General features: G+C 50.5%; 1 protein-coding gene across 13 annotated transcripts in view; it reads right to left on the minus strand.

The window, feature by feature from the left end:
• The window catches only part of Msi2 (musashi RNA binding protein 2), a 354017-nt gene that overhangs the window by 19383 nt on the left and 308581 nt on the right, over window positions 1-26053 (minus strand). For 5 of the 13 annotated variants that reach the window (XM_013117652.3, XM_040749453.1, XM_013117654.3 and 2 more), the window contains 3 exons: window positions 21287-21361; window positions 9745-9768; window positions 8290-8352 (listed from right to left, as the gene is read on the minus strand). In XM_013117652.3, the coding sequence (XP_012973106.1) occupies window positions 8290-8352; window positions 9745-9768; window positions 21287-21361 (162 nt within the window). The other 8 variants (XM_040749450.1, XM_040749454.1, XM_005075805.4 and 5 more) reach the window with 4 other exon arrangements.

The raw sequence follows: 26053 nt of genomic DNA on the forward strand, positions 1-26053 counted from the left end.
GGTGTGCATGCGCTTTTCCATTTGTGCTTATATGTGAGTGCACACTGGTGTATGCACCTGTGGAAGCTGGGGGTTGATGTCACACGTCTTCTATTGCCTTCATCTTTTTCTTTTCTTTCTTTTTATTTTTGGAGGCATGGTCTCTCACTAAGCTTGGTGTCACCAAGTGGCTGGACTGGCTTGGCCAGTGGGCCACTGTCATCTTCCTGTCTCCACCTCCACTTGCTGCCACGCCTGGCTTTTCTGCATGGATGAAATAGATCTGGTCCTCATGCATGTTCAGCAAGCACTTTACCAGCTGAGCCCTCTCCCCAGTCCATGAAAGCTGTTTTAATGACTCGCCCTCAACTATCATTCAGAAGTCACCAAGCAGCAAGGTGGCTGAGGGAACCCAGGCAGAGGTCACCGGGTGTGGCTTTCTGCTAGTCTGAGCCAGACAAGAAACGGCCTAGCAGTAAGAATGAGGGCAGTGCCTCCCATGAGGGCAAAGGAATGGGAACCAGCAGCCCCAGGAAGGCAGTGGGTGACAACTTGTCAGTGAAAATACTGAAGTCCCTGTCAAGGAATGTGTTCTGTGTCTGTCTTCCAGATTCCCAGGAGCACACACAGCCTCGCCTCCTGGGTCAAGGGGATGGAGCCGTCATCTTTCTTAGATGGTTTTGTCTTTCCCAGTCTACTGCCAGGAAGAACTTGAACCAACCCCCAGGTCACAATGTGGACATAGTGACCCTGACTGGCGTCAAGGTCGGCCAGTCTCATTAAGTCTACTACACTACCTAGTAGTCACTCTCCCACTCCCAACCTCTCGAGGCCAGCGCCAGGCTTCTCATCTGGCTTTGCTGGACACTCTCTGACCATACAGGAATATAGCTAGACCTCAAACTTGACTGTGTGATGTGTCCTCCCCGAGGCCTGTGAGCCTCCACAGGGCAGAGACACACCACAGAACCCTTCTGCATTCTGTCCTGCTCTCCATCACCACGCTGAGTTAGCTCTGAGCTCATCAAGTAGAGGAGACCTCCTGTATGGATATATACTGATGTGCACCCAGGGCTATAATGTGTAAGAATTATTTGTGACTTGTCTGCCTCCTCCCCTCTACCCTGGATAAGGCTGCCACGGTATGCCTAGCATGTACATCTGGTGTCACCTACTGGTTTTGGGTTTCCCTTCTTGTTGCCCATGTGAGTCTAGGCTCCACAGCTGGGTACTAAGAACCCTCTATCCTGGTTCTGTCCAGCTCTCTAGCCTCAGTAGTGGTTTTCCCCTCCCCCTCCAGACACAGGGGACTGTTTGCAAGGCCTCGAATGCACTTTTCTGTTACAGACGCTAATCACATCTCTCCTGTGCTATTCCTTCACATGGAAGAGATTTCTGTGACTGGGTTTGGTATCATATTGCCATTAATTACCCATCGCCTTCATACTAGGCTGGCAGGTCCTTAAGGATGTGGATAGCACTTGTGTTCATCCATGAACCCTCAGGAGTGTGGCAGGTGCCTCTGGTTGTTATTACAACTTAATTTTCTTTCTACTTATCAGCCCCCAAGTTTTCCTTTGGGACTCAGTCCTCCTCACGACCCCCACTGTACAAGAGCCACTTGGTTTAGAAGGAGACAGGTTGAATGTACACCCCTCAGTACCTCCACCAGCGGGGGCGGGTCTCTAGGCCCCTGTCCAATATGCTCTCCTCAACTGTGCCCAGGAGACCCACTACACTTCCCACCACTCCTCTAGAGCACCCGAGTGCTGCCAACCCACCCAAGGGAGAGGCAGGAACATGTTGCCCACTGAAAACCATTCCACTGATTTAAAGACCATTAACATTCCCTCACTCCATTCACTTCAGGATTAACTTACACTTCGGTCTGGACTTTAAGGCTAGTCACTAATTGCTCCAGAGTTGATTTATCAAGTGCATGGTATTTCTATTACAAAATTATTGATTGTAGCTGATGTATTGTATCCTCCACAGGGCTGGTCCAAAAGCCCTTGGAAAATGAATGAAGCTGAGGGCAGCAGCAGGAGCCTATTATAGATTCAGTGATGTTACTTAAAAGCTACTGCCAGTCTTCATGGTTAAAGTCCTGGCTCTCTTAGAAATGAAAATTGTAATGACAAGCTGGGAAATGAGGTGTTTTCCAGAATGCAGGCCAGGGGCCTGAGAGATGGACGCTGAAGTGACACTCTGTGGGTAAGGTAAGTCTAGCTAGTTTCAGTACCTAGTCCAGATGGGCCAGAGCATTCTTTCTCTTTGGGCCACTGTACTGATTCTATTTATGGCAACAAAGTGACTGTATCCTAACAAGAGGCTCTCTCCATGACTTTCCCCACGCATAGGCTATAGCTCTCACATGGATGTTTGTGACTAACACAGGTAAGTTGACAGGAAGGTAGAGAGAGCTGTCCTGTGCCCTCCCCTCACCTCTTATCCCCCATTAGATCTTGCTGACAGAAGAACAGAAAAGCTATTGGCAGAGATGAAGGCACACACTGATCCTTTTTCCTTTCTGTGTGTGGTACATGCATGTGTACAGGTATGCTTACCTGTATGTGTGTATGTGTGTGCATGCTTGCAGGTGTACTTATCTGTGTGTGTGCATGTGTGCAGGTATACTTACCTGTACGTGTGTATGTGATATGTTTGTGTGTGTGTCTTGTGTATGCATGTGTGCAGGTATACTTATCTGTATGTGAGTGTGTGTGTGCATGTGTACTTACCTGTGTGTGTGTGTGTACATGTGTGTAGAGGTCAGAGGTTGATGTCAGGTATTTTCCTTTATTGCTTTGCACCTTATTTTTTGAGACAGGGTCTCTCACTGAACCTGGAGCTTGCCGTTTTAACCACACTGACTGTCCCAGGAGCCTCCAGGATCTGGCTGTGTGTCCACCTAACACTGGAGGTTAGCGGTATGTGCTGTCACATGTTGCTCTGTCTGGTTTTTCTGAGGTCTAGAGATCTGAACTCAGATTCTCATGTTTGTGAGGCAAGTACTTTACCCACTAAACCATCTCTCCAGCGCACTTTCCTGTTTTAAACCCAAGTTGGAAGTGGTCGTTATCAGGCCAGAAACCACACTGCGAGAAACATAGTCTCTCTTGAAAGCCACAAGATACCTGCTATGTCCTCTGAATTGAGGCTATAGGATGTCCTCCAGCATGGGGGCGCAGTGGTGGAGGACTTTGAGACACTTTCACAAAGGTGGCAGCAGAGATTCCGTCATCTCAGAAGAGCTGGGATGTCCGTGCCAGTATCTTAGGCCTTAATCTCCTCCTCTGGTTCAGGAGAGGTTACATGGTCCCGGGATAGGTGTGCTAGTCTGCCCACCTGCCTTCTGGGACAGAGCTCTGAGGTTCCAAGACTACAGGCACCATAGCCTCCTCCTCAGCAAACCCATTCCAGGATGCAGGACGCAGGGCAGTAGCCTGGGGTTCTACCCTCTGGTTCTGCTCCCATTTGCTGCCCCCACTCCCAAACCCCAGGTCAGTTTGCATCTGCAGCAGCATCAAAGCTTAGTCTCAGCCATTTTCTTCTGCCTGCCTCCCCTGTCCCCAGGGGGACCTTGCTGGAAGGATGGCTCCTCCTGAATTTTTCCACCTGGAGCCTTGGTGTCCTCATTCTGTCTGCCCTGGTGCACGCTCAGTTCCTATGTGTTCTAACTCTGCCAGAGCATCGAAGCTTTTCTTTCCTCCCATGAGGCTTCTGTTTCGATCTATCATGACACAGCCTTTTGATGATGGCTATGGATTCTGTGACCTTTTTCCAAATTCTGTGTCTCATGGGAGATAGCCTGTATCCTATAGGTTTTATTCCATACCCTGGTCAGATGACATGCACCTTGATACGCAGGTCTGGGTAGTAAGTACTATTCTCACTTCATATAGTCTTAGAATGTTAAGACCAAAAGTTCTGAGGTCTCTGGACCCCCCTTATGGCTTGTCACACATGTAGAGAAGACAGTGTGTGCAAAGAGGGTTGACCACACATGCCCCAAGTGGAAAACAAGGGTCTCCCCCCCCATGAAAACCCCTCTAGGAAGACCTAAAGGGAAACTGGGTGGCCTCTTCTTTGGCTGTCACAGGCCCCTCAGGCCTCTCTCTTCCCTGCAAAGCTGTGCCAGTCACCTTACCAATAGGGACGCTTGGCCATCACTCACCCCATGGGTCTCTTTCATCATCACCACTCCTAAGAGCCAATGTTAACATCAACCAGGGACAAATGAACTCCCTGTCTGCATCTTACCTCCCCCTACCCGCAGGAGCAGATGACACAGGCTGACCATTTCATAGGGACCTATGTCCCTGAAGGGTTCAAGGAGAAGCAGAGCTTAGAGAAGCCTGACTGATAGTCTTAAAAAACAAAACAAGAAAAGGTCCGTTACTTGGGTCAAGAACAGTGTGGGGAAGATAAGAACTTGGAAGAACTGGATGACTCCTTCCAACCCTGGCTCCACTCGCTTCTGCTACGGTGAACACAGATCTCGGTGGGGCAGGCTAGAGTTGAGGGTGGTGACCCAGTTCTAGACTGGGAGAGTGGGGATCGTGAGGAGAGGTGGTGGTGGCTGATGGCAAGAACATGGATCCAAGCCCCTTGGCAACATTGAAAACATGGAACCCCTTCTCTTTCCTAGTCCCCATGCTATCTTTCAGTCAGCAGTGTTGGGCCGCGCCTTCGGAGACCCTGTAATATCAACTCAACAATGCATGTTCTACAACTACAGCTACAGCTACCAGGACATGTACTACAGTGCATGCATTTAGTTCAGTCCCACAGATACATACAATCTAAGAACAGGCAAGGGAGGTGTGAAATGTTTTACTACACAACAGGTGTTTGGAGTTGTAACCGATAAAAAAAAAAAAATAGAGAACGAAAGTGTACAAAAAAAGACATTTCTCGAGAGTTGGGTATGAGTTTGTTTCTTGAACTGTTTCATCTGAACAAGCAAAACATGCAAACCAGCTGGTACTAACAGGAAGCTGGACACTGAGAGAGGATTAATAGGTGTGGACAAACCTTCCCGCTGAGCGTGTTCAGAAGAGTGTTTGAGAGGAGGTGTGCAGGTCCTAGTGTAAGAGAGGCGGGAAAGTATGCCTCAGAGACACTCTCTCACCGCAGCCCCAACCAAGCAAGAGAAAAGACAACAGAAACATGACTGCTCACACTCACCACCACCATCAGGAGCTCAAGGCACTAGACTGGAACAAAGCTGGCAAGTATAAAGTACAGTAAGGAGTCCTGGCTGGGGCCTGAGGGTGGGCACGGGTGGGTGGGCGATACCAGGGGGTGCTCTGCAAGTTCTAAGAGTGATACACAGGCCCACCCATGTGGTCACCCCCAAAATAAAAAGTACCCTGAAAATGGTACTGCTGTCCTCAGGTTGGGGAGGGGGGCGGTCAATTGTCAAACCAGATTTATGTTTGGATGGGACGTGATGGGGGGGGTGCCGCTGGGACTGAATGAGTACGATCAAAATAAACAAACTCTTGACTGAGCACAAGAAAGGATGATGTTTCAGACTACCAGGTGAACGTGAAAGAAAAGTGACCACTGATAGTGAAGTTATCTAGGAGTCGGCAGAGGCATCCCTGGCCGGGACACCTGTGCCCTGCTCACCTCAGGCTCTGGGGGAAGTAAGAAAAGGTAGGCAGGCTAGCCCAGAGAAACAGGCTGAGGGCAGAAGCTCAAGGCTCCCCTTGACTACCTCAGTACCACAGCCCTGACAGATACAAGTTGCCACCCTGAGAAAGAGCCAAGCCACCTCCCACCCCCATGACCCTCAACAGGAGCTTCCCAGCACCGGAAGGGAAGTCAAAACGAAGGGGTGGGGGTGGAGTGGGTTGAGAACTAAAACGGTGGGGGCTAGATAAAAATAATGACAAAAATGTCGCCTTCCATAAGATGTCTAATCCCTAAGCCAAGTCCAGGAGTCCCTGGAAGGAGACCACGTTCCCTGGAGTCTGTAGTCACTTGTCAGGTGTGGAACGGTCCCAGGCTCCAGGAAGGTTCTAATGAGTCTGTGAGGACCCCTGATGCAGGCTGCTTGCTCAGGAGGCCTGGGGAGCATCCTTAGCTTTGGGGGAAGAGCTGGAGGTGGGGTGGGGCAAGACTTGAGGAGCTGGTACAGGGAAATCTGCATCATCAGTGCCTTGGAACCCTATGGGTGCCTGCATTGATGTGTGGCCTTTCCCAAATTCACAGCAGAGTGTTTGCCAATGAAGGGCCACTCAAGATAAATTAACTGGCCAACCTTCCAGGCTCAGAGCTCAGCTCATCTTCTTGAGGGAAAAAGGTTACAGTCTCCCTATGAGCCAAAATGTGTTAAAAGAAAAAGGTAGTTTCCTTCCCCAACTTTATAGCCTTGGTCCAGGTCCAAAGGTGGGGTTCTGGGCTAGGCTACGTAGTCTCCATGAGCAGATAAGACCATGTTCTCTCTACAGTGGGCACAGCCCAAGCACTGGGGGGTTCCCCTTGGGTGGGTACCTCAAGCTGAGGATTTACTCTTTGTACTAACCCAGGCTGGGGTGGGCAGGGGTTTGGGGAGCATACTCCTGAATACAATTCACTAACAGTGCAGCGATGAGCATGGCTGACCTTGATGGCCTGTGGGAGATATGGCTCCCGATGGAAATGGCTACAAATAAAACACCACTGATCCTGGAAACAAAATGTGTGGTTGGAGATGACCTTGAGGGTTAGGAGTTAGAGGGGTGGGTGAGTGGGACTCCCGCCTGGCTCTGGGAGGGGGTCTGTGCAAGGGCAGGGGTGGCAGAAGGGGTTACAGACTGGGAGGCAGCTCTCAGACTTGCAAAGAATCCCATACTGCCCTTTAAACTTGCCATGAAGTCAAGGGGAACGGGGTGGGGTGGGGAGAGAGTCAGGGTTAATTTTGGGTTAAAGTTTAGTTTCATAATCCAAAAGTTATCAAAAGGAAGAAACTGAACAGAGAAAACAAACAACAACACTCACAAATTTCAAGACTGTTCTTTTGATCTTTCTCCCCTCCCGGGCACAGGAAGGAATGAGGCTTCTTGTTTTCATTCCCCCCAAAACACCCAAGTTAACAACCCCACAACCAAAAACAGGAAGACATGATGCAACTGTGCACCCTTCCTAGGGCCTGTGAGTGGGGGACACTGAGGGACATGGGCCAGAGGGCAGGGCAGTGCCTTTAGAGACTAGTGGATGGGAGTTGAGAGTGCCCAGCTATTTGGACTTCCCAGCCAGCCTGCCAATCACCAGCTCTCTGGCCAACTGTCCCTCCGTAGTCCCCCACCCTCAATTAATTCCCTGCCCGGACCCCCCAAAACTCCAATGGGTATCTTGGGGGAGAGGATCCTTTGTAGCTCGGAGGCAGTGCCAGTTTGCATGGAACGGATTTTCTCTGACATATTCTAATGAGCCTCACCGTGCCAGTTTGGGTTTTTGGCATTTGCCCTCTGGGCTTTTAACGCTCCACTTTCTGGTACCTTCACCAGCACCCCATCCTGCCCACATTCAGTTAGTGCTCCAGCGACCTGCCCGTGGGGTGTGGTTGGGGTGGCAGGGCAGAGTAAAAGAGCTGAGGCTGTCATCAGGGATGCCCCGTGCATGGCAGAAAGCCCGTGGCACTCATGGTGGGGTGACCCACCCCAGTTCTGGCTGGACCTTACGGTATTGCTGGGGAAGTGTTCCCTGGTCGCTGGAGGCTTCCAGATCTTTTTAAAGGCTAGGATAAGGTCATGGGATAGAACGCTCCAATTTGGTGGCTGCCTGACTTAGAAGGGGATCTGGGACAACAGGGATTCAGGCTACAGCAGCTTTACTCCTTTTCTGATCTCAAGGATTGGTCCATATCTGGCTTCAAGGGCTCCCTCTGGGAGTTGGTTGAGCCAGAATAAAAAGCACACCTGCCAGGTTTGGCTGGAGAGAGAACCTACTTAGTATCTTTTTGGTCGGATCAGAGACCCAAGGAAGGGAACCTTCTGAACCTGCCAAAGCCAAGGACAGCAGTGACCAGAATGCCCAGAAACTGGACTTGGAGATGGGAAGGTCCAAAGTCAAAGGGAAAGGCAGTTTCTCCTTCTGGTTAATTCTGCCTGGGGTTTGCAGTCCCCTAACTGTGTCTGACTCCTATAGAACAGCTCTGGGTGGCTGGGTCTTGGTGGTGCCTCCCTGTCCCCACCCCCTCCCCTGGGCTGTGGTGAGAGGGGTGCTGGACAAACGCAGCTACACAGATTGGCAGGGCTGTTTACCTTCCCCTGCACACGAGGCATGCCTGGGAGCCGCCTGCCCCGCACACCTTCCTACCTGATCCTCGAGCTGCTGCCACGGCCGCCGCCGCCACTGGTCCATAAGCTGCTGCTGGGAAGCCTGGAGAGAGGGAGGAGTGGAGTCAGAAGGAGCCACAGAGGACCCCAGGTCACACAAAAGACAGATGGGAAGAGCTTCACAGACAGTGCTGGGGGATACAGGTCAGCGGCTCTCAGGCTTCTGGAAGGCATGGTATCTTTAAATGTTTGAATCCCACACACTGGTCATCCCAGAAGTGCATTCTAGGAAGCACATAGCAGTAACTTGAATACGAGCAGGACCTGTGTCTTCAGAATTGAGCTGAGGTCTCTGTTGACCCCACACTGACACATGATGATGCCCCAAGCTGGCCTGCTATTCCTTACAGGGACCCTGGTGGTGGGGTCAGCTGGGGCTCCAAGGCGGGAAACACCTAGGGCTGGCTTCTTCATGGAGAAGGCACCATGGCCTGCCTAGAGATGGCTTTACTCCTGAAAGTTCTCCAAAGGTCTGGTCATCTGAGCTCTACATTGGTCAAAACTTCTCGTCAGAGGAGCTACGGCCCCAGGCTCGGGGCTGAGTGCTGGGGTGTTCCCGGGTGAGTATACACAGAGGGCCGGTGTCAGGCGGCTGAGGGACTCCCCTGGGGTGGTCCCTATGGTTCTGAATGTCTTCCTCAGGGTTTCCATCTTCCCAGAGTTGTATTATTCCTACATCACTCCGCGGTGCTGGAGACAGAACCCAGGGCTTCGCAGATGTCAGGTAAGTGGACTACCACAGACTGTATCCTATCCCGTGGCAATAACAGAGAACTGAGATGTGACTCCAGAGTATGAGGCCACCCTCAGATGAAGCCAGCTTAGAGAGCCCCCCAACCCCACCCAGGGATCCTTTTGGTTAAGGTTTGCACTGTCTAGCAATGCTAGGTCAGGCAGGATGAAGGTGAGGCCAAGCACATGGCTGCAAAATGTCCACACGAAAGAAGAGGCGGGCTGAGTCCTTCCCCTCTCTTGGGCTTCTCTGACCACTAACTTGACACACAAGTCACACACTGGAGCACAAACAGACATACTTCCACATACACAAAGACAGATATCTTCTTGCTACCAGGTAGACATGTGCAGCCCGACACCAAGACCCACTTCCAGGACTACTCTTTAAATGGTGCGCCAGAAGCCCCTGCGAATCCACCAAATGCTCCCAAAGGAGCTGCTTGACTTTAGCCACAGAGCCTGTCCGGTGAGGCACTTCTACAGGACGAGGGAACAAGAAGACATGCACCGGAAGAGCAGGGAGCAGAGAGGCAAAGAACGGAGGAACGCCCTCCACACAGAGCGAACTAGAAGCTCACTAAACTCTAAGACTATGGTCCAAGCTACGTGGTTCTACGGAGGGCAAGACGTTCAAAAGGGAAAGAGCTACTCTAAAAAGGTCACGCTAAGCTACTTAAAATGCCAACGAAAAGAGACATACTTGCATTTAAATATGGTAATAGGGCTGTTGAAGGGGAAAAAGAAAGATCCAGGTGAAATAATTGTACACGGTTCTCCCAGGCTGGGAACTGAGTGTCCCAGCGCCCATGAAGACCTTGCTGCTCCCTTCCCAGAGGGAGCCCGGGACGGGACTCCCCACCTAGTCCTCTCCCCAGCTCTTCCATGCAGGCTCTAGATTTCTGAAGATGGTGCTGGTGGAAAGTGCTGAAGGAAAATAAGGAAGAAGTCAGGTTATTTCTCCTTGTCCCAACCTCTGTCCACCCAGCCTCCTGCTGCAGGCCCAGAGCAGGGCTTGGGGTACTAGGGAGGAAGAAGCAGCGGGGGAGAGGAAGGTTCTTTGTGCTTTCTTACCCCAGATATAACATAGGAGGTTTCCTTGGGAGCGGCAGAAGAGCTTGGTTGGAGGGAGAGAGTATGGTCAGCAAGATTTGTTAACAAAAGGCCTATTTTCTAGAGTTAAGCAGTTTGGACAAGAAGCCGGAGAGAAAGAGGGAGAATCAAAACAAAACAAAACAAAACCAAAAAAAATCTTGCCCAAAAAGGAAATGCATTATTCTTCAGCTCAGATAAAGGCTTCTGCTGGAGATGGAATACTCTTCCAGGGATGGAGGTTTCCTGAGCCGCTGATGTGAACTAAGAGGCTTTACCAGAGGTGGCTGCAAAGAGAGCCGCTGTGTGTGTAGGTGGCAGTCCAGGCATTGTCACCTGATTGTCACCTCAGCCCTTCAGTTCTTCCCAATGTCTGGGAGTGAGCCAGTGTAACGGAGTATTGTCAAATCTCTCTCTCCAGCCACCAGTCCCAAGGTATACAGGAAAGAACTCTCCCTAGACAGGGCCTGTTCTGCATTCCCCACAGCAGAGGTCATGGTTATGTGGCCACAAGGATGTCGGGACCTACCTGAGTTCCTTATGGGGAGTAGTGTGACCTGTAACCCTTCACCCAGCCTTTTCTTTCCGGTTGCTGTGTTAAAGCTAAATTTCTGCCACTCAACGAACTAGCATGTATTCTGTTTACCTCTAATGATGACAACCGCCCAAATGCACATGATATATTAGCAAGGAATCCAGCAGAAAGGGAGGAATGGGCGCTACAGGCTGGCTATCTGTGAACAGAAATGTCCCACGTTCCTCCTGCCTGGGAACCTTCCAGTCCTAGAGAAGATGCCAGGATTAGAACAAGGCTGTTGAGGGATTCTGGGTGAGGACAGACTATCATGTAGAATTCTTGGTGGATGGGGTCAGAGCCTGGCTGACACCCCCCCTTTGCTTGTTGTGTGACTTGGGCAGGGCACACTATTCCTCTAAGTGCAAGGCAGGCTGACTGGCAAAGTGACCTTCATAGTCCCTTAGCCTTGCACAGCCTGTCTATCTATGAGGACAATCCTAAGTCCTCTGGGGTTGATGGTAACAAAACTTTGAGGTTAGTGACTTGTCTAAGTGAAAGATATCACCACATCACTGACAGTGATTGACACACTTAGATAGACTTTTGGGAGTCATGACATCACCGCAAATAGTAAGTCAATAGCGTCCTAATTTTTTTAAAGATTTATTAATTTGTTATGAATACAACATCCTACCTCCATGTATGTTTGCACATACCTGAAGAGGGCGCCAGATCTCATTACAGATGGTTGTGAGCCACCATGTGGTTGCTGGGAATTGAACTCAGGACCTCTGGAAGAGCAGTCAGTGCTCTTAACCTCTGAGCCATCTCTCCAGCCCCACGTCCTAATTTTTTTAATTATGATGCCACACCTACTTTTTCCTGCTTACTTATCAAGTACAACTATTTTTATATGCATATCTTATTTCTCTTGCTGGATGACAATCTCTTCTAGGACAGGATTCAGTCACATGGCCCACTTAGGCTCCAGCTCCAAGTCTTCCCAAACTCTAGCTGACCAGGATATGTTGTCATGGTGTGTGAGGGAGGGCTGGGAGTTGCTCCTATGAGTCAAGTGTAGCTAAGGACAGCAGTACCTGCCAGTTCAGCAGCCTGACCCCTCCAGTCCTCCAGCCCCAGGATGGAAACTCATATACTCTGAGGAACAAGGTAAAGGCAACAGAGGGAGCAGTATACAGGAATGCCCGGCTCTGCTCAAACACGTTGATTTTCAACTCTTGTTGAACCATGAGGTACTGCCTGGTTTATAGAGTCTACAAAAGCCGATACCCATGGGGATCATGACTGACTCAGGGCCTTTAAAAGCTTCTCAGGATAGAGTCAAAGTTGAGGACCTTTGGCGACAGATGTCACGTCACTGGCGGGCAGAATGGCTCAATGGGGCAAAACAGTGCTGATAACCTGAGTTTGTGTCTCTGATCCCATGTATGAGCTGGACGTGGTGGAGTCCGTGGGCCAGTTAGTCTGCAGTAGGTCAGAACAAGAAGGTCTTCGCACCCTCAACAGTGTGGAAACAAACTCCTGAAGGTTGTTCACTGACTTCTACGTGTGCACACGTATGCAAATAACAAGTAAAACAGTAACGTACTTTGTTGTTGTTTTGAGTATTTTTTGAGACAAGTTTCTTGTGTAACTCAGCTGGAACTAGCTCTGTAGACCAGGCTGCCCTCAAATTCAAAGAGATCCACCTGCCTCTGCCTCCCAAGCATTGATATTAAAGGTGAGTGCCACCACAGCTTGGCTAATAACAAAGTTAAAAAAAAAGTCAAGTCTGGGCACAGCTGTATACTCAGTCACCTCTTCTACCTCACAGGACAAGGGGCCTCCTGAGGATAGAGTAGGCAACCGAATTCTTGTGGTCAATCCTTTTCAGAACAGTGTGTTCCAATCATGCCTGGAGGAGCTCCAAAGAAACACAGGTTGCCCTGACCCCACACTTATCAACAGAATCAAACCTTCTGGAAGTTTCTGGCCCACAATGTAGACAGAGGAGCCATGAGTGGTAGGAAGTCATGAGGGCCTCTGCTTTTTGTAAACACTGAAAAGGCATCGCTTCTTGTCTGGTTGACTGGGACGTCAAGGGTCTTTCTGTCTCCTTTCCCCATAGTCGTTTGGAAGAGATGTGGGTGTGGAGGACACTACTATTTCTATGACGCGGGATGGGTCGTGGATCCCTCAAAGGATGAAGAGAACTCTGAATAAAGCTCCTCATAGCTGCAGGAGACATGATTTGGGGGCTCCTTTTTCAATCCCCACACGAACAGACTTTTCTAGGTTTGCCTGGTCACACATTCTTCCGTTCCCTCCCCCAGCACACCCTGCCTCTCCTTACAAGTAGTTTCTATAGCTGGTTCAAACAGTCTTGGCTAATTTCACGCTGCTTCCCTGAATCCAAACACTGGAAAATAAGCCACCAAAAGAAGAAACTGTTACCCAGAATGTAGGAAACATGTCCTACACGAGTTTGGAAACATTACCATCTGCCACCCTGGCTGGCCCAGGCTGCTCAGGCCTGCCTGGGGTGGCAGGGCTCAGCGTTTCATAGGAAATGCACAACTCTGACTTCTGGGTGAGGCTGGAAGAAAGCTGGGCGGCATATCATTGGAGCTAGAGGAACCGGGGGTTCACATCAGAATGGAGGCTCCAGAGAGGAGGTGAAGCTAATCACCAAAGGGACACATTTCCAGGATCAAACAGAAATGGTCTGCTTTGACAGAAGTTGATGCAAGTTCATTTCAAAAAGAACAGGATAAGCCCTGAGCTCCTGGCATCCAAAACTGGAACCTGACTTAAGACAGCTGTTTGAGAAGTGAGACCAGTTTTCCCAGGAGGTCCCAACAGCTGTGCAGACTCCTTAGACAGGTGAGGGGGCTAGGGGCCGCTGCTTGAGGCAGGGGGATGCTGAAGAGAACACAGACTAAGGATGCCTCACCGTTGGCTCTGGCTACGGCAGAGGAAATACATAATTTAGAATATGACAGCTGTCCCTGGGGAGGAAGTAGAGGAGCCAAACTGGAAAACCAAAAGTGTCTGTGGCCATGGGTAAGAGGTAGACAGTTCGGGACTGCTTTCTTCAGGGCGCTAGCTCCTAAAACAGGTTCCCACCTCGCCCTGGATAAGTTTTAACAAAATCACCGTTTAACGATGCATCTGAGAAGTGGCAGAAGGTCTTAGCAATATTCTCCTCACCGTTAACGATGCATCTGAGAAGTGGCAGAAGGTCTTAGCAATATTCTCCTCCCCAGGGCCTTGTGCAAGCTAGGCAAGCCCTCTACCACGGAGCTACATCTCTAACCCTGAACTCCGAAGAGCCTTGCCTCAAATTCTGGATTATCCCCTGAGCAGAACTGGTACCCAAAGCACCCCGTCCAGAGATGCCAGGGCAGTTTCCATGCTGCGGAGGATGGGAGTGGCGTTCCAAATGTTCACTTATGGAGATGGGACCAAGGGCAGAGCAGGAGCTTCGGGAAAGCAGGAAGTTCCGGGTCTCCCGCACTGGCTGTCCTAAGTGGCTATTATAGGGCTAGTGGCAGTGGGAGCCCTACAGAGGGTCTATTGAGCAACCTACCTCCCCATGGGAGGAATGTAGGGCTAAGCATATCCAATCAAAACGGCACAGACCATGTTTGGAGAAAACATCATTTTGGCTTTCTCCGTCAATTCCCGTGTTTGAAAAACCTACTTTGTGGGGCTGCTGTGAGGAGTCAAGGAGATGACAGTGTGAAGCTTAGCACAAGTGGACTAAAACCTTCTATCTCTGTTTATTATTATTATTGCCCAAGGTAACAGCAACAGAGCTAAGAAATCCCTTTGGTGCTTCCTATTCTAAAATCTTATTAATTTACACAATTTGGCATCCAAAGGGCTTTCATGGGTAACATGCATAATTCGTGTGTGAGCTAAGGGCCGCTTTCTCTCAAGCATAAGCTTGAACTGTAGTAGGGTCACATGATGGCAGGACACAAAGGTACTTGCAAGACTCAGGGAGGGTCTGGACAAGGCATCGTCGGCCTTGTGATGAGATTGTCACAGGTGTGAACGTGGGTCCCTGAGGCCTGGGACTGAGTGGCAACAGCAGGATCAACCTTTTCCCATCATGCTTTGCTCTGACATGTTACTCTCCCAACATTTCTCGACAACAGTTTTCAGGTTCTCGAGTGTGTGTGTGTGTGTGTGTGTGTGTGTGTGTGTGTGTGTGAGATAGGTGTGTCTGGTGTGTTGTCTGGGGTGACCATGGGGAGCTAAGCGCTCACTTAGTGGCATCTTCTCATTTATGCAGAGCAGTTTCAAGAGACACAGAAAGCTGATCGCAAGTGAAACCCACAATTCCTGTCAATTCAGATTGCTCCAATTCATTTCTGCAAATGTTTATTAAGTGCCTATTAGGCACTGTGCTCTGCTTTCATCTGGGAATAGAGTCAACTCCTGATTTTCCATGCCAGCGGAGGCTAGCTAGCTCAGTGATACTGCACACCCACAGTCCCCACAAGCCTCCCCCCTAGTCCTGGATGGATTTGGGGTGCTCCACTGACTTTCAAAGCCACAGATCTGCCTCCTGACTAAGCTTGCCTTTAATATTCAAATGAGAGGATAAACCCTGGAGTACACACAGGGCCAGGTGGCCGGCAGGCTGGCCTCTGGGAGCTGGCTTGTAATTTGAAAGCGCCTCTTTGAAGAGGCAGCCACTAGGGAGGAGTTTGGGATGGGGAGGGCAGAGAAGGATTAGGGGTTGGGGTGGGACAAATGGGAGAGGCTCTTCCTTATAAGGTCACACCCTGCTGATAGCTTTGGTCCCACCCAGATGCATGAATTCTCAACTGGCTGCCTGGAACACTCTGCAGCTAAGGTGAGACTTTCGTCAGTTGGTGCCATAGTAACCTTATTGTCCTTAGTAGTGATGGAAGTCCACCAAACCAGCTTGAGGCAAGGAAGAGGAATGTAGCCGAGAAGGCGGGTGAAGTTGAGAAGGAAGATGGTTCAGACAGGAGGGGGCATCCTTCTGGACTCACTCTCCAAGTTTCAGGGTTGCCTGTTAGCCCTTCACACCCAAACTTGATGCGGAAGGCTGCTTCTATCACCCCCCCCCCCCTGTAACCATCTTCTTACCCATCCCATGCTTTGGGGGCCTAGACCCATTCTGAAACCTGATTTGTACCACACCTACTCCAAGACACCTCTGGCAGCTCCTCATTCCCCAATGTACTTAAAAAGCCCTGAGGCCTGCCCTGGCCATCCCCTGGGAGATTCTGTGCCACTTGGATCGTTTGTTGATAAGCAGATCCAGGCAGCACCATCATGAGGGCTGAGGATGGGAAAATGACTCTGGGAAGCTTACTTCATTAGCAATATCGATGCTCATCATTTCTAGAACTTACCATCCTACAGCATTTACTGATCCACATGGTGTACATTTGCATGCTCTCTCTGTCTCTCTCCTCTCTGTCTCTCTCTCTGTCTCTGTGTCTCTGTCTCTCTCTCCCCCACACATACACATCTCTCATTTCTTGCTCAACCAAAAAGGCACTTTCACTATTCAGAGCACAAGGCCACTTGACTATTAAGTGGCGAATGGCACTGGAACAAGAGACCCTTCACAGATCGTTCTTCTGTCCTCTGACCTGCACTGCTCTGGGGGACAGGACAGTGAATGTAAGATGTGTGCTGAAGCACGTGCTCAACTGTGCAGACCCACACCTGATGCACAGATGTGAAATGCGTTGTCTTCACTGATGGGAGGGAGTGACGGCAGAGGGAGGCACAGGGCGGGCACTATCCCACAGCTGGTGTGAGCAGATGTTCTTCCTGTCTCTGCTCAAGGACAGATCACCTCCAGCGGAAGCACAGGGCTCTCTGCCGAGGAAGAGGGGAGAGCTGGGGCCAGCAGCGGGGGGGATGACAGGGACGCACGGACTTGGCATACGTCTACAAAATGAACTTGGCTGTCACCGGCTATGGTTATTTAGTGCACTCACCTCCCCTGGAGCGAGAACAGGACACTCTCAAGCTAAGAGACGGCAGCACATAGCGTGTCCACGGTAAACAACTTATTTTTCTACCTCAGCTGCTTACAGGGGGAACATAAAATGCCATTAGGGAGCAGTGCAGATGAACTATTTACGGCAATGGGGAGACTCACAATGGCTGAACTGAGTGACCCGAGAGGCGCGCACTTTAGGGCCCGTTCACCAGAGCAAAGCAGTCCACAGAAGCCAAGGTCATAGTGAGAGGGGAGAGCCTGTAAGTTTTGTATTCTCTTGCAAGAGCAGACACCACCACCACTCATGAAAAAGCCTGCAGGAAAATGAGCAGGAAGCAGGCAATTGTTGCATCAGTTATCTTTAACAAGAGAAGCCAAACTGCACAGACCTCCCGTCAAACTCACTCGCTCTGTAAATACCAAGGACACTGGCATCCCAATGGACAGAGCTGCTCACAGTCAAACAGAGTCACAGGTCACAAACTCTGGCTTTTGTGGGTGCAAATGAACCGTCGTTACTAGCAAAGAGGGTCAGCATGACAAGATCCTTCTGGGTAGGGGTGGCTGTCAGGGTGTTAGCCTTATTTAGATGGTCCCAGTTGTCCTGCCCCTTCCCACCCTGGTGGTGCCGGAAGTAGGGACAAGACACACAGGTAGGGTAGTGGCTGGGGAAGGGGTGCCCAGTAGGGGTCTGTGCCCATGGGTGAAACAACTGGCAGGGTCAGGGCGACTCTGCTGTCCCTTCTCGAAGACAGACGAATTCATTGAGGCAATATCCACTAAGAGAGTGGCCCCAAAGGACAAGGGCACCTGGAAAGTGTTTGCACAGCTGCTCATTCAGATCCCATTTGCCACATGGGTGTGTGTGTGTTCACACTGCCAACGTGAACCGCAGGACACAGGTGCTCCCTCCAGAGCACACAGCTGCAACCCTTCTGGCCAGGCCATCAGCACTTAAAAGTTCACCCCTTGCCCTGTGAGATGCCCAGCAAGCATGCTTGATCATTGTTCTAAAAGGGCAGCATCTTCAGGATCCCTCTGGGCAATCCCTACAAAGTCTGTGAGCAGTTCCCTACATTCTGGGGAGTTGTGTGCATGCGTGCACCTGTGCATGTGCATGGGTGTGCAAGCGCATGCGTGTCTAGCCACCATTCATTCAGGAAGCAAAGTGTGTGTGGTGTGTGTGTGTGTGTGTGTGTGTGTGTGTGTAGCTGGAGCATAAAGTTTTCTGAAACAAAACAAAGCAAAACATTGAGGTCTTTTCCAGAATTTAAAACAGGAAAAATCATGTTCTTTCACTCAACCAGCCAGACAGGACAGATTTCAGTGGGCCCTGCCAGCAGTTGGGTGGCTCTGGCAGGAGTGTGCACTCTCTAGAAATGATGGCAACCCCCGCTTGTAATGCCTTTTAAGAGCTTGTTGATTACAATTATAGCTCACGAATCAAAATTAGCAAATAGTTTGAAAAGTAAAATAGGACTAGACCCAGAGTAAACAGAGTTACTAGCTAACAGAGAAAACAGAAGGGAGAAGCCCAGAAGGGGATGCTGTGAGAAGTGGGCAGACCCCCGATGACAGGACCAAGTTCCAGCTTCAATGCTGATGAGAACACAGGGCAAGGGCTGAGCATGAGACGCAGGAGCCATCTGCAAAGTGGCTACCTTTAGCTTTCCCAGGAAAGAGCCCCAACCCCAATACTGATCCAAGGCTGTGTACCCCATTTCTCAGCACGCTGTATTTGTTCTCAAAGAATCCTGTAGGTGGCTGCAGGGGTCAAACCTGTTTAACACAGCTGTATGGCCCGGGGAGATCTGCCAGGACTAAATATCATAGAGGTTGGGTGAGACCTTCAATAAGTTGAGATGGATGAAAAGGTACATGTGCAAAGAACACCTTGGAAGGGACTAGGTTCCTGTGTGCTGAGAAGGACCCAGCTTCCTGCTAGTGACGGAAGGGTGTGGTTTGAGAACCTGGGTGGGCTGTCACCTCTCTCCCAGCATTCCTCTATGATGGAATCAGGACTCAGAAGGCTTAAGAGGGGTGTGGGACTCCGGAGCACCACTCTGCAGCCCCACTGCCACCTTAGCCACACCCACGGCAAGCAAATAGTCCTTATGGCGTGAGACAAGAGACTGAAGTCAGAGCAACTTAAAGCTCCTGTGCCCTAGGGGCCCACCAAGTCTTTCGCTTCATGACGATGTCAAGTTTGATTCTAGAGGGAGACTGACCACACCCTGAACTCATGACTGGAGGGACACGGGAGCCAGCCTAGGCTTTGTGTCTAGAACCACCTGGGGCTTGGCAGCATGTTAGAACAAGTAGATGGGGGCTGATCTCCAAGAAGGGCAACTCCCAGGGGCGAGGGTCAGGAGTGGGGTGAGCTCTGACCTCATCCTGGCTCCTGACACACTAAGATAAAGGCTGGGTGGCTCACACCTCCTCAGCTGCAGATAGACAGTTGTCCCTCTCTGATCATGGGATAAGAGAATCCAAAGGCTTCAAAGTGTGGCTACAAATGGACAGAACTTAGAAAGTTTGGTGGTTGAGAATGAATTGCTCACCCTGTGAGCCAGGGAACACTGTCTGCCTTCAAAGCTGTTTCTATTCCCATTTAACCCCAGTGATTGGCCACAGGTGAGGAGTTGGTGCCGTGGTGAAGATGAACAGCATCTACAGGCATAGACACTGTACCCACCCCTTATCAAAGCCTTGGCTTCCCAGAGCCAAGCATCTGAGGAACACAACCTCAGTTTGCCCAGCCTCAGCTAGGTCACGCTGGCATGCCTGTCTGGAACAGACCCAAGGATGCAGGCCACAGAGTCAGGGCACTACCAGATGCTCCCTGAGCTGGTTCAGACAAGACAGTGGTCTTAGCATGGGGTCCACTTCACTGTTCCCAAATTATTTCACATTGTGTTCCTCCAACTCTGCATTATACACACCTTTAGAGTACCACCATATCCCATCTTTTAATTTCTGGAACAGCACCGAGCAACAGAACTCTCAGTGGGATGGAAATAGACTACTTTTCCACTCTGAGACCTGCCCTCGGCCTCATGGGATGCTGAGCCACTGGTATGTGGCCAGTGTGAACGCAGAACTCAGCTTTTCCTTTCTCCTGAATTTTAGTTACTTCAGATCTAAACTGTAGTGGCCAATGGTACCTAGTTGACAAGTGGATGCCGGCTAACAGTGAGAAGTTAGGGCTCAGAGTGCCTGGGCTAATTGCTGTCCCTTGCTCACTGTGACTCTGTTTCTGTGCCTTGGGATCTCCACCTGTAGTGGGGATCAAGTAGGAACAGTTCTAGCCTGAATATAGATTCTCTGTACTTCAGGTCCAGGAGTCCAAGCTATTACAAGCTCCAGAGAGGCTGTGGAGAGGGCCCACTAAGGGTCCTTGCTGATAGCAGCTCCCAGATGGGGGAACTGCTAGGTCCCAGGGAAGCCACCCCACTCACTGTTCTACCTTGAATTTCTGTAGCTCTATCTATCTCCCTTCTGCCTGACCCCACAGTCAGAGAGATGCAATCATCGTCTTTCAAAGGTCCCCTCCACACCCATTCACAGATAAGACAAGTGAGGCTCAGAAGCAGGTGACTTGCCACAGCCACTTGTCCAACTGGTACTAGAGTCAGGGTTAAGTGTCTAGGTTTCCAGTGCTGGCCAGAATCATGGGACACAGCCCTACACATCTTCTGTCACTATCTCATAGCCTGAGCCGAGGCCGGTGGCAGCCTTAGACCTCTCCTCCACCCTCTTGTTCCTCAGGTTCAGAGAGCCTTCCCTCGGGCCAGCTATCTGTGCCTTCTGCTCATGACTTCTCCTAGGTCTCCAAGTAGAGATGTGACAACCCCAAGTATAGCCACTGAGTGTAGCCCCCACCCCACCCATCCACAGAGAACCATGGAGCACAGACTTCCTTTACATCAGCTCTGGCCACATTGACTCTGACACACTAGGCACCCTAATATAATGTCATCTGTATTGCCTGACTGTGAGAAAGCTTTCCTCACAAAGAGCATCAACACCCCTAAAGCATCACTTCCTGCAGCCTCCTCCCCATTTCCCCCAGACCACGCCCACTAGCTCCCTCAGAAGTGAAGCACCAAGGCATGTGGGGGGCCATGCTCTGCTAGCTACGCGGGGTAGAGTGAGAATCTGCACAGCTCATTCAGGGGCCCAAGCACAAGGTCTGACTCCTGCAACCTCGCCAGCATACTCCAGAAAAGCCCTGTCAGGAGAGTCAGGCGGGTTAGAGGAAAGGAGGGAGAGGAGGCAGGCTGGGAGGCATTAGACAGGTAGATGTGGAGAGCAGCAGGCAGCAGGGATGGTAGATGCGACAAGCCCTGGGCCTGAAGTTAATCCCCAGGAGAAGACTGACAACAGCTTGGGGACAAAGGAAGTGAGCAGAAGGGGTTTCCCCCTCTTCCCTCCTCCCATTTTGCCACCAGCCTCAAGGAAACACTCTAGTCCGTTGGAAAGCCCCAGCTACATATCCCCTGACCCTGGACCGGGGGTACTGGGAAGGCCACACACACAGCTATGCCAGTTGTGTTCTCTTTTGGAGCCTCTCTCTGCTCCCCTCCAGAAGCAGCCCACCTCCCAACTTTCCACAACCCCAGTATCTAAACCACTCACCTGGGAACTGGTAGCCATAGCTAGGAGCAAATCCTGGGTAGCCTCGGCCATAGGTTGCCACAAAGTTGGGGTAGCCTTGAACACAGAGAGAAAGAACGAGGCATCAGACAGTGGTCTTGGATCTGGGGTGATATTTCAGGGTAGATGGCAGTGAACATCAGCAGTGGTTATTCTCACAGACTGATACGTCTCTGGGGAGGGTCTCTACCCAGGCCCTGGATCCCCTCTCTCCCACGGCTAGAGGTGTGACCATCAGGATGTTTATAATTAACCCGTACTTAGGCAGCCAGACTTCCCAAAGCTCAGGTACATTCACGAGTCTGTAGAGTAAATGCCACACGGAGGAAGGAACACGGTGCCTGTATCTGGCTCTGACATTTGGAGAGCTTACCCTGAATGTACTTTACCTTAAGGATGTTGACAGTAGGAGATTAAAGTCCTTGTACTGCCTTCTTCCACGGGAGTGGACAGGAGCCAGAGTACCACATGGGGCAGGGGTACTCTGGGATTGGCAGTTTAGTAGCCACACAGAGGGCTGCCTCTCGGCTTAGCAAGCCATGGCTGGGGGAGGCACACTGCACAGAAGTATGTCTTCAAAAGAGCCAGAGGGACTGTGTGAAAACATGTACCATGAAACCCCAGCTGTGCTCTGAAGGTCGGGTGCAGAATTTTCATGGACAATTCATGGTACATGGTTTGTCCTGACCTTTTGCAGCTGGTGACCTAGGGTGATCATGAACTGAGGGGTGCTGAGAGCCCTCTCGTGAGTCCTGCTCCAGTCTGTGAAGCAATCTCCCACTTCAGAGGTCACTTCAGCACTGTTCACCTCAGTAGTCACGCCCCTGTCCCAATTCTGACTATAGTGAAGGTAGCTGGAGCCTTCTTGTATCATAATTTCCTTGGTCACAGCCGCTCCACAGCTACCTCCTGTCCTTGTCCCCAGAAACCTATTCTGGCCCCTTCCACTCAGTGTGGATTAGCTCTGTACAATCAAACTCCAAAAATGTCACCTCAGTCTCTTACCAGCACATTGGCTGGCCCTCAGCTTTGGCCTCTGAGGTGGCTGTCTCATGGGTGTCTAGCACTTGAATGAACTCTGGCTCTGCCTGGGAGGCAGGCCAATGCAAACCTTTACAGGGACCTGCATCTAGAGCCAGTGGACACAGGGTGGGCAGGTGACTCTGAGTGTTTACTCTGGCATCAGCAGGACAATCCAGCATCCAGAGGTGCCAAGTGGCCCTCTGACCAGGCCACTTCTGGGTTGGTCCCTTGGCTGGCAGCTGGAGCTCTGACAGCTCAGCTCTCTAAGCTCCTGTCTGCTTTCCAGGTTCTGTTCCCCAGTCTTCCTGTTTCTCGAAGTATCACCACTCCGCATAATCATCTATACTTGTGTTTCTGCAGAAAAGACGGTCGAAAGCCACTTCAGTGGCGGACGTGGGCAGACCCCAGTCTTTCCAGAAGACAGAGGGCATGGCCACTCTCGGCCTGCTTCTGCTCTCCTTGCACGCTACCCCTAAGCACAGCTCTGGGCTCTCATTATCCACCTCCCCATGGAGTCTCATACCAAGCCCATTCTGACCCTGCAAGCTAGGGCTGGGGGCAGAGGCCTGCTCACCATGTTTCCATTCTCCTCGCCATCCTAAGTCAGGCTTTGGAGCTCTCCCCACTGCCAGTCAGTGTTTGTGCCCCAGAGGCCCGAGTTAGAACTTGTAGGGCTTTACAAGTGCCTTGATTTCTGATTTGTTAGCATTCAGGACTGAGAGTAGATGTCAGTTAAGACCTATGGGATTCTGTCACAGGACTCTGACCTAAGACAGGGTTTTCCCCTTTCTCTTAGAGGTGGGGTCTTGCCACAGGTAAAAAGCCTTGCAGGTCACCTACAGCACTGATGTGCCCAAATTCTCAGCAATGACCAGCTGTGTTCCTTGCTACAGCTGAAGCCTTCCCACACATACAGTCCCACCAAACTCACTGGCCAACTGGGCTATCTCTACTTCACCTGGGCTCTGCCACTGGACCTGTCCTAGACAGACCAACCTCATGAGGCCTCACTGGCAGAAGACTGTAAGGCAAGACAGAATGGTTCAGCAACTTTGTACCTACTAGTTTCAGAGGGGCAGGAGCCTAAGAGGTCACTGAACTTAGAGTACCTGATGGGGACAGAGAGAGGAGGGAGGGGGAAGGGGAAGAGAGAGAGAAGAGGAGAGAAGGAAGAGGAGAGAGGAGCAAGAGAGGGGGGAGAGGGAAGCCAAGAGGAGACAGAGAGACAGACAGACAGACACACATACACACGGGAGTGGGGGAGAGAGAGAGAGAAAGAAAGAGAGAGAGAGAGAGAGAGAGAGAGAGAGAGAGAGAGAGAGAGAGAGAGAGAGAGAGAGAGTGTGTGCAGAGCAGAGGCCAGACCCCAGAGACCTTGATAGAACGCATGCGCAATGGGCTGTTCTCTGGAATTTATTTCCTGGCTGGGCAGCTCAATTTTCCTCTAAATTAATCACCCACTATCAAATCAGATCTTTCAGGGCTAGATTTCTTATAGCACTATTTCAACAATATTGATAAATGGATTATAGGCAAATGGTCAAATCACTACTGCCTAGGGGCTTTCCTGAAGAAAAATGGCTCTTTTGCCACTAACTTCAGAGCAAGGTCCTAAATTTGAAGTGTTAATTTGACAGCAAGAGCAAAAGCCCATGCATTATTTTCCCTGGATGTAAGTGAGGAGCAGTGGAATGGCTAGTCCCTCCTGGAACTCAAGCCATCTGTATGACCTGATTGCACGTGTCTTCCCACATGCAGATCCCAAAGTCTGCAACACGGAAGAGGAAACATACAGTCAGGTTCACGCAAACTTTGGGCCTCACTCTGTTCTTCTGGATAGGTCAATATTATCATCGCCCAAGGAATGAAGATGAAAATTCCACACCTGCCACGCTGGGGGATCTCATCTCCATACCCCCAGTACCGAACAGCCTCTGTCAGGCAGATGGAATTATAAATTTATAATACAACATTACTTCAATTTTCCTCTTCATTTGCGGCTGTGCAGCCCAGCTCTGCTCCAGTGGCTCGGGGCCCGGGCCGCACAGGGGAAACTGGCTGGCTGCATATCAATAGCACATTACAGTAGACCCATGCGAACGCTCCATCAAGCCACATTACAGCAGGATGACCCAGCCACCACTTCCATTAGCAGCTGGGCCCCTCCCACATTGGCCACCGAACAATTTATTTGCTCCAGTACTCTGGATGCCTGATCAATCCCACAGTAATTATCTCTTGTCACTAAAGGGAAAAAAAGTCATGCCGTCGGTCTGGATGACCACCTTCCTCATACCCAGGCTTTCCACTGTGGCTGCACAAGTCAGAAAGGGACAATAGGACTCGGGTGTGCTAGAAAGTTCTTTTGCGGCTCCCTCCTTGAGATGCTCACAGGCGTCTCAAAACTGTGGCTTTAGATCATTGCTCCTAACTTAGAGATGTTTGCATCCTAGATGGGTCATGGCTCATGTAGGCTCTTCTCCAACCACCTAGCAAACTGAGAAGAGGCTCTTCCCAGGCCCTTGACTTCAAAGAGACAAGCAAGAAGGGCCATTTATACAGAGGGCACAGTAAGTGTCTGCTACATGCGTAGCACGGTCTGGGGCTCCCACCACAGCTCCACAAGGTCAAGCAAGCAGCAGGAGCCCCTCATAGGCAGGGATGTGAGAGTCGGTCTATAAAGTCACACAGCCCAGTATTCTATATGTGAGAGTCGGTCTATAAAGTCACACAGCCCAGTATTCTATATGTGAGAGTCTATAAAGTCACACAGCCCAGTATTCTCCCAAGTTGTAGGGCCTCCTCCACACCCACAGTAGTTTAACCTTAATGAAAACTGTCTAAAAGGAAACCTTCAGTTCCTTAGGCGCCTGGGACCCATCACAAAAGCTCAAGGGCTGATGTGCACATGAAACTGGCAAGCGGACAGCACGGTCTCCCAGGCACAGAAGTCTCTACGGACCCATTGCTCCAGAGGGGCAAGGAACAGCTGGACTCTGAGCTGCTTCTGTCTACCAAGAAATAGGCGCACGAATGGAGTCCTCCTTAGGACAAGCAAACCAGTATTTTGGGGAAAGATAAATTCCAGCAGGGTCTCTAGACAACTCCAAGAAGGCAAGCTGTGGGTTCTACACATCTCCTGATCTGGACCATCAGCAGATCATGGCTCCCCAGGCCCTTGCAACAATGATTGATTATTTTATTTATTTATTGCATTACATTTAATAGGAGGTAATGTTTGGCTGCACTGTAATAGGGTTTTGCAAGGATCTCTTGAGACAAGTGAAGATTAGAACGCTTTTGGGTAGTCACTAGTTGGCCCGAAGCGTCTCTCTTCTTCCCCGACTGACAAGGCTTCAGCACTGTGCTTTCTCTCTCTACCACGTGCTTAATAAATAGCATGTTCCCAACCAGACCAAGAGCAATAAAAGCAGTGGGAATATGGGGCTGAAGGCAGAGAAAGCCAAGAGGAATCAAATGCATCAACAGTCACGTGTTTGCTTTTACTAAGCCTACTTTCATTAAGAAAAGCTAGGGCGAGTCTGCAGCATCAGGCTGGATGACTACGGGGGTTCCCACAGAATGTGGACAATGGGGCAGGCCCCAGGAGACGCAAAAGCAACTTCTCCGGTGACACAGTTGTTTCTGGTTCTGTTTGGCTCAGAAGAAGTGGGGCCTTGGAGCAATGCCCCTCCTCTTCAGCTCCCTATACTCTTTTAAGAAATT

This window comes from Mesocricetus auratus, unplaced genomic scaffold (assembly GCF_017639785.1).
Source record: "Mesocricetus auratus isolate SY011 unplaced genomic scaffold, BCM_Maur_2.0 Super-Scaffold_100007, whole genome shotgun sequence".
Taxonomy (NCBI): Eukaryota; Metazoa; Chordata; class Mammalia; order Rodentia; family Cricetidae; genus Mesocricetus; species Mesocricetus auratus.